This window comes from Tupaia chinensis, unplaced genomic scaffold (assembly GCF_000334495.1).
Source record: "Tupaia chinensis unplaced genomic scaffold, TupChi_1.0 Scaffold000568_1, whole genome shotgun sequence".
Lineage (NCBI taxonomy): Eukaryota > Metazoa > Chordata > Mammalia > Scandentia > Tupaiidae > Tupaia > Tupaia belangeri.
Window position 1 is genome coordinate 2,219,295 of NW_006160082.1, and position 14,535 is coordinate 2,233,829.

General features: G+C 44.5%; 1 protein-coding gene across 1 annotated transcript in view; it reads left to right on the top strand.

Annotated features, from left to right (window-relative positions):
* FOXN3 (forkhead box N3) overlaps positions 1 to 14,535 on the top strand; it is a 525,097-nt gene that overhangs the window by 347,314 nt on the left and 163,248 nt on the right. The window contains exon 5 of the mRNA XM_006158004.3: positions 13,475 to 13,539. Coding sequence (XP_006158066.1) covers positions 13,475 to 13,539 — 65 coding nt within the window. The remainder of the gene's footprint in view (positions 1 to 13,474; positions 13,540 to 14,535) is intronic.

Below are 14,535 nucleotides of genomic sequence, written 5' to 3' on the forward strand. Positions count from 1 at the left end.
CAGGAATGACCCAGTGAGCAAAGACAGAAGTAGGGGGTGTTCTGGTGTCTCTGGGCACTATTTTAAAAAAAAAAAAATTATAAGTAACTTGACATTGTCCAAAAATAAAATAAAATAAATACAAGATGGCAAGAGACAAAGCTAGAGCATGTTGAGCCAATCCTTTAGCACTAAGGAACTCGGAAGGGACACAGGCCACAGGAAACAGGAAGTGGTTTTGAGCATATGACCAGATTATACAAAAATTAAAGTGGAGTCACTGGTAGCACAAGGGTAGGCATCTGCGTAAATGAAGCAGTAGCAGTTTAATGTAAGTACAGGACACCCTAAACACAAACCAGTTTGTCCAGGAAGGCTAAGACTGGGACGGCAGTCCCCAGTCTGGATGGCAGGTGGAATTCCTTTGAATATTGCTTTGAAGAGGGTAGAGGTGGACAGAGAAGGGCAGGTGGAAGAGGCAGAACTAGCCTACTGGGAGTACCTTCGGGCCCTGAGTTTGGGCTGGGCTCTGCAAGCTGGTTTGGAGGATGAGTACATACATCCTTGAGGAGCCCAGGCAAGTAGCACAGAAGAGGAAGACATTAACCCTGGGAGTAAAGTGCGGCCTATGAGTGCCCAGTGGACACACACGGGTGAGCCTCATACTGCCCCGGGAAGCACCATCTACACATGCAAGTCGGGTCTCTCCAGAGGCTTGAGGAGCTTAAGACTTTCCTGATTGTGTTCACGGCTTCAGTTATGTGGTCATTCTGATATGCCACAAGAATTCAAAGAAGAGGGACATGCACAACAAAACAAAGCAAAACCAAAAGGAAAAAAAAAAAAAAAAAAACAGAGTGAAAAAAACTTTCATACGCAACCACACTTACTGTTTCAACCCAGAAGAAATGTTCTGAAAAGTCACCATGGGCTGCCACATTTTGGGAAGGTCTGTCAGTAGCCCCCTCGGTACCTCTAAGTGTGACTGAGAAATGATGTTACTTTTCTGAAACTATGTTATATTGGAATTTAATAACATAGGGAAGTTTAGCCATATTGTTTGCTTCAGTGTGCTTTCAGGAGGTAAATGGTTGTTTCTGCAGATTGTCCAGAAACAACAAAGGTGCATCAGGTACTAGGTGACCAAGTCAGTTATTTCGGTCCCAGGTGCTATTGGAAGAGAACTGACATATATGGGCTTCCCACCCATTTCCTTTTTGCCTTTTCTGAGGTACACTCCGTGGGATGGAGAGGTCAGTTTGAGAACAGGGGAGTCACATGCAAGTGATGACTTGGTGCAGGTGGAGGTGAGGCGGCTGGAGAACACATGGGAGGGGAGGGCCAGTTCCTCTGTGCTCTCGCCAGTGTCAGGACAAAGACATAGTTAATGTGCCAGTGCCAGTCACAGTTGTGTGTTGCTTTGGCAAATGTAAGAGATTACTTTCGGGGGAATTTAAAATTGCTTTTTGTCACCTCGACGCCAACCATAGATAGATCCAATAAATCATAAGAAAAATGTCTCATAAAAAATAAACTTCTGGAGTGTTACATACAACTTTAGTGGCTGAGTGCCTGGATGGGGTACTCCCTGGAAAAGATTCAGACGGAGGTCTCTAACTCTACCGTCAGCTTTCCCAAATCAGCCTGTGTCTCCTTCATCCTCAGCCTGAGGCACAAGATGGGATGTGCTTGCAAAGGGAGGAGATGAATAATCAAAGGAAATCACAGTTTTCCCGCAGATATTCCTGTCTTGTCTGATCAGTTTTCACCCTCGCAGGAAGAACCAGGAATCAGGATGTGTCTGAAACTTGGATGAAATATTTACATTGCTCTCCTTTTAAATGATAGAGAACGTATGCACAGGCATAAGGAAGAGAGAGAAAAAATTATCCTTGTTAGGATCTCATCACAGCTCCCCAGTCCTCCAGCTCCTTAGGATTCTGATACCCGCACATGCACATGCTTGGTGTGTTTCTGAGGCTGACCTGGAGACCAAACCGAGGTTGCCATGTGGCTTCCAGCATTGCAGGATGCTGATGTTACCCCTGCATTGTCATAGCTATGGGGCCTGATATTTACCTCTGTCATAACCTGACAGATAACTAGGTCATGGTGACTTTTTGTCCCTATAGTTAAGGTCCTTTCTCTGAGAATTATTGGTTCAATGGAATAGAGAGGGGGTGACGTAAGTAATGGATGGCAGGTGGTTGTCACCACCTCAAAATGATGCTGTTGTCATGGACAGAAGATGCAAGTGTGACTGGCCTTTCTTGCTTCTTAGTGATGGAAATGGTGCAAAGATTTATAAATCCTACCATTCAGTTCAAGATGGAATGATATTTTTACTCAACAGATGTTTAGCTAAAGGTTTGGCCCCGTCACTAGAGTATCAAAGCATTGCCAAGGTGAGGGGACAGGGCTGGCTACCTGAGCCCAAGTCTCACCAGCCCTGCCTTGGTCACAGCATATTCCCTTTTGAGGTCAGCATGGCTGAGGGGAAGGCTTTGGAACTGTCCTAGTAGTGCCACCTTTGGCCATCTCCATCTCAGAGGTTTGCCAGCACCCAACATGCTGCTCATTGAGGGGCTTGGCCTCCGTACTCGTGGGTCAGTGATGCCAGTGGATATTTCCAGGAGATGGAACAAAACCTCCAGGTTTCAGATCCCCAAGGGTATACTAAAAAAAAAGTATTGGAGGGCTAATCTCTGGGCTGCAGTAATAGCCCCAATTTATTTCTTTACTTTTCTTCTTTTAAGAGAAATTTTTGCTATAGGGTACATGTGCTCACCAGAGAGAGAGAGAGAGAGAGAGAGAGGGAGAAAGAGAAAGTGAGAAGTCACCTCCGAAGGGATGACCACGTGGCAATCCCTTCTCCTCCATTCTCTTACTGGGGTTTGGGACACACACACACACACACACACACACACACACACACACGCACTTGGTGTGAGTTTCAAGCAGCTGGGTCCAGGACTCGAACCATGGTCAGCCATGTGGGAGTCTAGCACCTTAACCAGTACGCCACCTGCTGGCTCCTTACCCATTATCCTGCAAAATAAAAACTGTATCCATTAAACAGCCACTCCCCATTCCCTCCTCTTCCCAGACCCTGGAAACTACCATTCTCTTTTCTGTCTATGAGTTTGACTACTCTAGATACCTCATGTAAGTAGAATTATCGTGTATTTTTCTTTCTGTGACTGGCTTATAGCACTTAGTTAGCATCTCCTTCCTATTTAAGACAATTTGCTGTTGTTCATGTGTGTGGAATTTTTAAAAATCTATCCACCAGTTCACTAACACTCGGGTTGCTTCTTCCTCTTGGATATATGACTGAAGCTCTTATGAACATGGGTGTATGAGAATTTCTTTGAGTCCCTGCTTTGAATTCTTTTTGGTATATATCCAGAAGTGGAACTGCTGGGTCATATGGGAGTCCTCTGTTTAATTTTTCCGAGGAACCACCATATTGTTCTCTGTAGTAGCTGCACCATGTTAAGGGAATGTCTCTTGTGCTGCCTCAGGGCATTAATCCTGTTGTTGTCTAAAACAGTTACTTAACTCTTCCTATGTGTGTCTGACCTTACCTCTCAGTTTTACAAGTGGCATCCTCCTTCCGACTAATCCGTTTATGCTCTTTGAAGCCTATGGTTAAAATCTGGCCCTGTGGACAGGTTTAGGTTAACACTGTGGTCAAGCTTGGCCACCCTGACAGGGTTGACCCAGATTCCGGAGCTGTCTCTCCTCTCTCATTCCTGTCTCTCGGAAAAGTTGAGTTTATTTCTTCTGCGGCCTGACAGATGTCCTCTGGGGAAGTCCCAGGCAGCTCCAGAGATTAAGCTAGAACTAGACTGGCCCTAGATTCTTAGCTCTTGGAACAGCTGCTCAGCTTCCCTTAACTCCACCATTTTAATTGTGATTAGTAGGTTCATTTGCATCTAAAAGGAGTAGTTTTCTTATCAGCACCATTGAGTTGAGAACCAGTGCGCTCCATTTATATGGAGTGGCCCATTTAAACCAGGGCCCATTAAGCAGTAAAAGTAAATGTGGGTGTTTTACAAATGCAAATATATCATGCAAATAATGTACTTTATGCTGGATGATGCCTTGGTTTTCATATGTAAAATTAGAAACTGTGTGGCACAAAGATAATGATAAACACCTTTGCATCTGTTCCTAAGCTGCATCATGAGTCCTATGCATCCAAAATTGTAGCCGCGGTGTCAAACAGAATTTCTTCAGTATACCCAAGCATGCACTCCATATTATCAAAAATATACATGTACTTATCTAGTTATTTATATATTCCTAAGTAATCAAGAAATCACAGAAAAGAGTCATTCAAATTACCTAATCTATTACTTACCATCAGTGATGAGATTTATAATTCTGTTTCCAGTTTTTAAGACTTCGAAGTTTTTACTTGAGAGGATGATATGAATATGTTACTCTATGTATAGGTTAGTCCCTTTGGAAGAGATTTAAGAATATCCAAAAAAAAATATTTTTAAATCCTTGGTGTTTAAAATACATTTGACCCTTGAACCACACGAAGGTGAACTGCACGAGTACACTCGTATGTGGATTTTTTTAAAAAAAAAATACTGTGAATATATTTTCTCTTCCTTACGATTTTCTTTTTAAAAAACTCTTTACTTCTTCCTTGGGACAGAATATATGTGTGGTGTGGGACAGAATATATGTGGACTATATATATATATATATCCCATCCTCCCTACAACTATCATCAACCTCTGAAAACTGACCAGTCCTGGTATGTTTCTGCCTGGTCTCTTCTGCCTCTTGATTGGTTGCTGGTTTAGATCTATGCAGGACTGTACATAGAGTTATCTCTTTTTTTAGTTTCCTTTAGACTAAGTGGCATGTGCGAAGCTGCTTCTTCCAGCCTGTTGATTTTTAGAAAATGTTCATCACTGTTTTGGACTAAGCAATATTTGCAATTAGAAGATCTCAAAGCACTCCTAATAACTAGAAAGGTGAAAAGTGTGGTCACCTCATCCACCACAGGGATGGTGGAAAGAGCCAAGCTGGGCGTCAGCCTCGTATGTGAGAAGTGCCGACGCTCAGCAGAAGCTGCCTGGTGTTGCCCAGTGGCCTTGAGCTCATCAGTTCTCTTCTTTGGACTGCAGTCGTTTTCAGAGCAACTTTATCATCTCATTTCATCATCAGTCCTAGGTTACCATGACCTGAGTTAGCAGGTGTAGAATCGAAACTTTGACAGGACACCTGTGTGTTGCAGAGACAAGCTCTCCGAGTCCACGTGCTGTGCTGTCTCTGTTACACCGCTGGACCAGGTAGCTACTGAGATCCCTTTTAACACCACATGCTGAAGGTTTTTTATTTTATTTTATTTTACTTATTATTTTAATTTAATTTGCTATAGGGCATGTGCACTCATGAGAGAGAGAGAGAGAAAGCAAGCCTCCAGGTCTGGGACTTGAACCCCAGTCAGTCATGTGAGAGTCCAGCACCTTAACCACCACACCATGTGCTGGTCCCCAAGATTTTGTTTTGCTTTGTTGTTTTTGTTTTATATCATTGCCAGAGGACATATGTGCTAGCCAGAGAGAAAGAGAGAGAGGGGAAGAAAGAGAAAGCACTCCCCAATGAGGCCTTGAACCTCTGCCTCTGTCCTGTTGGGATTTGTGGCACACACTCCAGTGCACCTGGCATGTTTTTCAAAACACAGGGGCTGTGATTCGAATCATGACTGACCATTTGGGATCCAGCTTCCTTAACCACGAGGCTCTGGGGCCAGCCCCAAACACTTGTTTGGAAAGTTATAAAAGTGTTATAGCTATGCCTAGAAATTTGACCCTCCCCCCCCCCCGAGATTTTGCTATAGGGCACATGCACTCACCAGAGATGCCTAGAAAGCTAGAAATCACACACACACATACCCAGGTGGGGGTGATGGCCACACCACAATCCCTTCTCCATTCTCCTCTTGGGATTTTGGACATATATATACATGCACTCAGAATGAGCTTTAAGCCTCTGGGTCTGGGAGTCAAACCACAGTGGACTACATAGGAGCCCAGCGATGTAACCATTATGCTATCTGCTGGTCCCAAGAATTTTGAACTTTCACCTGTGCTCTTAGTGCTGCTTCTCAAATTGTGGATGATATTTTGTGAAACTCGAGCCCTTCCCTTGCCCGTCCCTGTGCAGACTGCTGCATTCCGGATTTCAGCGACTTGAATCCTTTACCCAAGGGGGCTGCATCAGAGTGCAGTACATGTCCTGTGTGTGTTTCTATTATTTCCTGGTGAATCCACAGTGAGGAATTAGAACAATAGAACCCCGGATCCTTTTGGCGATTCCTCCTCCTATACAACTGCTCTATTTAACTCCTGGAAAAGCACAGTCTGGAGGTGGATGTCACATATCCAAGGGGATTGCTTTCACATGGGGTTTCCGGGTGCTGAGCATATGATGAGAATCTGCTCAGCTGCTCAGTGGGGAGTGGGCCAGCTCTGGCCACCATGAGCACTAACTTACTATAGGCTAGCCCCTCCCCACCCCATCACTTTGGGCTCTCTGCTTTGTGCCATTCTAGCCGTTATTTACAGGGGCTGTTCAGAGACAGCTTGTGGGTTGGAGATTTTCCTTCCCTGCCCCAAACTCCTTAAGCTTCCATCTATGTCTTCCAGAGTCCTTCTTATTCTCCCCACCTTCTTTTTATGTTTCAGTTTGTTTATTTATGTATCTTTTTTTTCCTTTTTCTTTTTTTTCTTTTTTTTTTTTTTCCATAGAGTGTGTGTGCTCACTGGAGAGAGACAGAGAGAGAGGGAAAGTGAGAAATCCCCCCCTGGGGGGTGATTGACATATCACAGTCCCTTCTCCATTCTCATCTCGGGATTTGGGACATACATGCACGCACATGTACCCAGCCTGTTTTTCAAGCCACCAGATCCCGGACTCAACTGCCCAGTTGGCCATGTGGGAATCAGCACCTTATCCACCACATCTCCTGCTGGACCTAATGTTTACTTATTTATTTCTTCCCTAGGGGAAAGAGAGATGAGGTGGGGTCATTCCCAATGGGGTCTTCATGCTGCAGGCCATGTCCAGCTTGGATCATGGGCACACACACCCTGCATACATGGGGAAGCTCCCAGATACAAACTGGGGACCTTCCCTATGGCTTCGGCCTCTCAGAGCATTGTTACTGCCATGCCTGAGTGGCTGGCCTGTGTCTCCCTTCTTCCTTCCTCCCTTCCTTCCATCTGTCCACTCTCATCACCTCCCTTCTTTCTAATCTGCTCTTTTTCTTTTTTTAAATGCGTTCAAACATTGGTTAATTGAAATAAAATATGCACAGCGTAAAGTGTATTATCTTCACCATTTTTTACATGCAATTCAGTATCATTAAGTACATTCACATGGACAGCCAATCTCCAGCCCCCTTCTCACCTTGCAGAACTGAAACTGTGCCCATTAACCGGAACCCCCCTCCCCGCTCCCCTAGGCCCTGCAGCCATCCTTCTTCCTTCTGTCTCTATTAGACTGTCCTGGGCACCGCCTATGAGTGGAGTCGGACTCTATATGCCCTCTATGCTGGCTTATTTCACTTAGCCTTCCTTCAAGTTTCATCCATGTCGTAGGACCCTGTTCTCTCTTTTAGATACACCAGCTCATGTTCGGCAGTGGATGCTTAGAATAAGGAACTTTTCTTAATTTAATTCTCATTAGATCCAAACAATGTCCAGATTGGTAAATACAGGAGTGGGTTTGGTCAGAACCTCCCGGAGTCTCCATTTACAATCCAGCTGGTTCTCACAGTGATTAAAGCCCAGGGTAAAGAGAAAACACACAGCAGATCACATCATTACGCCGGGAGCCACCTTCGGGCTGTGCGACCTGTGGATTCACAGTGGCCCCTTGGGGGTTGGAGGTGATGTGGCTGACAGTGAGGCCCAGAGAGCGGCTGGTGACTGTGAGTGTCGGGCGGACGCTGGGTGTGGCGTTCAGCCCAGCGTCGCTGGTCTCTCGGGAATTGCTGGCTCAGCGCCGGTCCTAGCGATCAGCTGGATCAATGTTCTCAAATGCCAGTTCACAAACGGCCTTTCTGGCAGGCAAGGCCCTCTTAACCTGTCGGTCTGCTTCCTTTGTCACAAAGTTGCTGTGGCTTATACTGCTGAAGGTCATGGGATTTCGGGAGCACATTATTGAAATGAGACATTTGTGGCTCTGGCGTTGTATTGTTTCTGCTAATAGGAGCCCACGTGTCGCTCACATATGGTTGGTCTGATTGCTTTTTCTAGCCTGGGACTTTGCCTTGGAGAGATTCCTTGCAAAATACCATCCACATCCTTCTTCCATGGGGAAGGATGGTTAGGAGTGTAGTGTTGGGAGAGGAAAGCTGGAAGACTGTAAATGGTATGGAGACTGCTGTGTGTGTCCTGGTGTGCTCTGGCCTGGCACTGGTCATTAACTAACCACTCAAGGTTTTAGTTGAGTCCCTTCACTATTGAGGACATCTGTCCTCTTCTAAGAAATGCAGGAGGTGACTTCTGACTTTCCATGACATAGGACAGAGGGGCCCTTGGGAAAGTGTTGATCACTGTGTTTGGAAAATGGTAACTTGCTATCTCAGAGTCAAGTGGTGTGAGCACAACTGTGACGTGATTAAAACCTACTCAGTTAGGGGAACCAGCAGTTAGCATAATGGCTATGTCGCTGGACTCCCACGTAGTCGACCGCGGTTCGTGTCCCGGACCCGGTGGCTTAAAACTCACGCCGGGCGCGTGTGCGTGTGTGCCCAAGATCCTGAGAGGAGAATGGAGGAGAAGGGATTGTGGCGTGACCATCCCCCCTCGGGGGTGATTTCTCGCTTTCTGTCTCTATGTCTCTCTCTGTCTGTCTGACGAGCACACGCGCCCTACAGTGAAAATCTCTCCAAAAAAAAAAAAAAAACCTACTCAGTTAGGATTAACAGGCCCTAGTGGCCATTTCTCATGGTGGTCACCACTTACAAGTCACTGATGCTGATGTAACGGGGTGTGGAGAGTCCCCGTTCTCCCCTTGTACCCACCTCCTTACCTCCCTTCTCTTCACTTGCCACATGAAAGAGTGATTTGCAACTTGTCCCACAAAGTCCTGGCCTCTAGCTTCTCTGAATACCACGGTTAATACCCATTTTTTTAGAGAGAGAGTTATTTGTTTGTTTGTTTTTAATATTCTCTGGCATGTACTCGCCAGGAAGACAGAGATGGAGAAACAGAAAGTAAGAAATCACCCCCACAGGGGGATGGCCTTGCTGCAATACCTTCTCCTCTGTTCTCCTCTCAGGATTTTGGGCAGACACGCACACGTGCCTGGTTTGAGTTTTAAACTGCAGGGTCTGGGACTCAAACCATGGTCAATCGCATGGGAGTTCAGTGACATAACCATTACGCCATCTGCTGGTCCTGGTTAATACGCATTATTAAGTAATTTTATATTAATGGGTTTTTAAAATTTTTTTTATTTCACTTCATTTACTCTTATTATTTTCCAGTTTGAGATGAGAGAGAGAGAGAGAGAGAAAGCGAGAAAGCAAGCCGCCAGGTCCAGGACTTGAACCACGGTCGGCTATGTGGGAGTCCAGTGTCTTTAACCACCACACCACCTGCTGGCCCCCACATTTATGTATTTTTAACTAACTTTGAATTTTTTCTTCTTTTTAAGTTTATTTAGTTACTTCTTCCATGAACTTGAGAGGCAGAAATAGAGACAGAGAGAAGCAGCAGCCCGACAGGGTCTCGATGCTGTGGTTCACCCCCAGCCTCAGCCAGCCCTGGGTCATGAGCACATGCATGCCCTACATACTCAGGGAGGTCTCTGAGTAGGAAACTAGAACCTTCTTGCAGAGCATCACATTTTACTGCTCTGCCACTGTCTAGCCCCCTAGCTAACTCTGAGCTCAAAAAGCTGATCAGGCAGGAATGTCTCCAGATACAAAATCTCGTTTTCTGCCTCTCCAACCCACAGCCATTGCAGCCATAGTCATCTGCCTCTCTGTGGGCATTTCTTGTCTCTTTAGATCGGACATAGGAGGTTGGAGCTTGGTCAGTAAGCTCTTAGAGGTCATAAAATAAGGTTATTATTTTTTCTTCCTGTCTTTCTCCAACACCAAGCACAGATTTTTGTGTTTTGTTTTGTTGACAGATTTTTTTTTTCTTGTTATAGGGCATGTGCACTTACCAAAGAGACAGAAAGCAAGAAATCACTCCCTGGGGAATGGCCATGTCGTGATCCCCGATCCCCTCTTCTCCATTCTTCTCCTGGGATTTTAGGCATGCATGTACATGCTCCCAGAGTGAGTTTCAAGCTGCCTGGTTCAGGACTCGAACTGTGGTCAATCACATGGGAGTCCAGCACTTTCACCACTGTACCACCTGCTGCTCTCCCCTCCCCAGACATAGTTTTAAATAGAGGTTTTATAAATTTTCGAGTCTTTGGAAAGGTCTTCTTTATGGTACCATTCTAAAGAAAAGTGTAGAGTACTGGGTTGAGGTGCTCAAAAGCTTTGCAGTTAGCATGACAGGAACTGACTTAGCCTGAGCTGCAAAGAGACCACATGCAAATTCCCCAGGTCCAACGGGGCTGGCAGGGGAAGGTGGCAGGTCAGCCCCAAGCTCCCTCTTCTGCTGGAGTATGGATTTGATGGCCTGCACAGCAAGCAGACTGGAGAACAGCGATCAGTGACTTCCCAGTGTTAAAAGGCTGTTATAGAAATCTTTAAGTAGATTTTTATCACACAGCGACTTTTCGTTATCTAAACCGCTAGATTTATCCGACCTCAGCTCTCCATGTTGGTTCCATCCCTCCTGTCTACTCAGTTTTCATCCAAATCAAGGTCAGTGTAAAAAGGAGATCTTGATGGAGGTCAGCTGGATATTCAGGTTCCTGCAGTAACACACGATTACTGAATTCTCTAGAAGCACCAGCTCCTCTATAATGAAATCCTCTGTTTTTAAATATTTTTGTACATCAGGTGATTTTGTATTGGCAACGGCCAGTTTGCTGTTTCCTGCTTTGTTATAAAAAATAAGATGGGAAAATCCTGAGAGCTTACTGGGGTTGTGAAAAGATAATCTTAAGCATTTCAATGCACGTTATTCTTCATGTAACTTTGAGCCTTAACACTTCCTCAACAGAATAGGACAGGAATCAGATGGAAGAGGAATCTGCTTGCCATTAGCACCTTGCATCCCTGAGACCCCAGCCAGGTCTACAATTGTTCTGTGCAAGTCCTGGCCACTCAGAGGCCACACTGCCAGGGCTGAGAGTCAGGCAAGAGCCATAGCTGAAATGTATTTTTCTCATCTGAGTAGAGCGGATGCAAATGAAGCAAAGAGGTTCATTAACGTGGTTCCTAGTGTGTGTTTTCTAGCATGTTTGACATTATTTTGATATGTGATGTTGTATTTGTGCTGAAACTCTTTTTCCTTCTCTCCCTATTCCTCAGTCAAGTAATATGTTCCTATACCTGCTGCATTATTGCTACTTCCAGTACTGAAATTCTAGTGGCAGAATGTGTCATTGGCAGTTTTCTCCTTATTAATGGCATTGCTGTTTGACATAACTAGAGACCTTTGGGGCTGGGGCCATAGTGCAGCCATTAAACGTAGTGCATAGGGTGCTAGATCCCACAGGACTTTCTGGGATTCAAATGCTGGTTCTGGTGACTTGAGAAACATGCTGAGCACATGTGAGTATGTGCCTAAAATCTTGATGGGACAGAGAAATGAAGGGAAAGGCTTGTGATCATGCCCTGTTTGGAGTTTTCTCTCTCTCTCTCTCTCTCTCTCTCTCTCACACACACACACACACACACACACACCCGTGTGCTCTCCAACAATTAAAATAATAACTAGTAAGCTCAGTTGACTGGTGAGGCATTCATTACATAGCCATTCAGATTTTGTTTTGTGTGTGTGTGTCTTACAAAAATATATTACTACAACAGTTTTTGTTTGTTTCTTGTTTATGTAATTTGAGGGTGATTGATGCGTTAGTGTCATTTTCCATGTGCTGTTTTGGTGAAGGTCACTTATACTACTTCATGGGCTGTGAGTAGTCACATTCCCAACTAAGTGCTTTCTCATGGTTAACTTAAACCAATCCTTGATTTAGAGTACCTGCTTTCTACTCTAAGGCTATTTAACTAAGACTGGCTTGATTGGTTCTACAGTTTTTCACTAGATGCCTTAGAACAGTGAAAATGCTTATTTATAAATGCACTAAGTGTCTTCATGATATATTGATCTTTTTTATTTTCTTGCCTCTCGTGTTATCAGACTGTGGGTGGTAACATATCTGCAAAATGTTTTATAGGGTTTAGAGTACAACATTTCAAGCCAAGCAATTGAAACCAGGATATGAAAGGAGAATAGAAGGAGTCCAAGAGTTCATCGAGGTCATATCGGTGCATTAAGGATTTAGTGGTAGAAATGCCAAGAAAGGCAAGTTTGCATTTTGAACAGCCAGGTGACACCAGAAAATGTTGGAAAGCCTGCTTGGTTTCAGAAGATGTGGATACGAGTTCTTTGCCACATAAATGTTCATGAAGTAATGATTAGGTTAGCAAGAATTCTTAAGTTACATGGTATATCGTTGAACTGTATGAATATGTCATTTTGTTTACCTGCAGGTGATTTCAAGGCCTAGGTGTGACTAGGGTGAAGGTAGCAGGTCCTGCACTATGAAATATGATGCCTATTTATACAGATTGAGAATCCCTAATTCAAGAATCCCAAATCTGAAATGCTCCAAAATTTAGAACTATCTTTTTAAGGTTTCTGCTATAGGGCATATGTGCTTGCCAGAGAGAGACAGTGAGAGGGAAGGTGAGAAATATGCTCTCCCACTTCCCCCAGGGGTAACGGCCATGCCATAGTCCCCTCTCCTTGTTTCTTGGGATTTGGAGCACACATGACCAGCATGATTTTCAAGCTACCAGGTCCAGGGCTTGAACCACGCTTAGCCATGTGGAATTCCAGTGACTTAATCGCCATACCACTTGCTGGCCCCAATTCGAAACTTTTGAGCACCACCATGGTGCCACAAAGGGAAAATTTCATACCTGACCTCATGTGGTAAGTCATAATCAAAACATTGCAATGCAAAAATATTGTATGAAATTACCTTTAGATTATGTGTATAAGGCACATATGAAACATACATGCATTTTGTGGTTAGATTTTGGCCCCATCCTCAAGATAGCTCAGTATTATATGCAAATATTCCCAAATCTGGAACAGTTCAAAATTTAAAGTATTTCAGATATTATCCAAGCATTTTGCATGGGGGATTCTCAACCTGTAATAAAAACAATCCTAGTGGTTTCTAACGATGCATTTTCAGAGTATTCATAATGCATCACTAAAAAATGTGCTAAGGCCATGTTGAGTGGTGTTGGAGAAGGGATCGCAGCTGGGTGGGTGGAAACGGCCTTGTTCTGATGCTTGCTTCTCTTCTCTCTCAGCACATCAGGTCCACCCATCTGGCCGGGCAGCACTTTCTTCAAGAGAAATGGAGCCCTTCTACAAGGTAGGTCTCTAGGAGCCCTTCTCTTCGTCCACTCCCTTCTCGCCACTCCTTTGTGCTTGTGTCACCCAGAAGACGACTGTCCTGTTTAGGAATGGCTGCTTGGAGCTGTGTGACCGTTAGGGTTGGGTCTGTTTGTCCGCTTCTCAGTATTTCTTCCTACTCGAGTCTCATGGTTGCTGTGAATTACGAGAGTCTGAAATGAGGTTTCTTAGAATGGCTTCTTTGGCCTTTGTGACAGTTCATATTCCAGGAATGGTTGGCTTGCTTCGGTGAAATTGGAATTACACGGCAATTGGGATGCGGCAGTTGATATATCAAGTGGGCTGATAAAAGCAAATCCTTTTACGTATTTCAAATGCTTGTTCTGAGGAGGGACGATTTGGGTATTCTGGCCATTTGGTTATCGCGGCAGTAAACTCGTTCCCTGCCCCCTGACGTCCACATGTGCATGGAAGGTTGCCTGTCGTTTGTTCTGAGACTCAGAGTACAGTCACTCCTGCTTGTCCCCAGACGCCTCATTTCTGCTGTTACAGCCTCTGGTCAGCTGTCTTGACTAGTTCCTGTCCGGTGTGTTAACCTTGACCAGTTCTCCCATTTGCTAACCTTGACTAGTTGCTGTCCAGTGTGTTAACCTTGACTGGTTCCTTTCTAGTATACTGAAGAATTCAAACTACTGGTCGTCTCTCCAGTTGCTATTAGGTTTTCTTTGAAATGGCCAAACTTAAAGAAGAATAGATGATTTTAAAATGCATTCTAAATACTTCCAGAAATAACTTTGGTGTTTTGGTTACCTGCTCTGAAGGTAATCTGGAATTGACTGGCTCCTAAGAGTCTTCCAGTTTTTTAATCCCCTTTAGTCTCCATTTGCCTGGGAGTCATAGTGGCACAGCTGGTTAAAAACACAGATTTGGTTATACCAGGAGCTGTAGAACTGTCCTGGGCCTCTGGTGAGGGCCTGAATTGTCTTTTGGTTGATTTAGAGTATTTTGCCTCTTT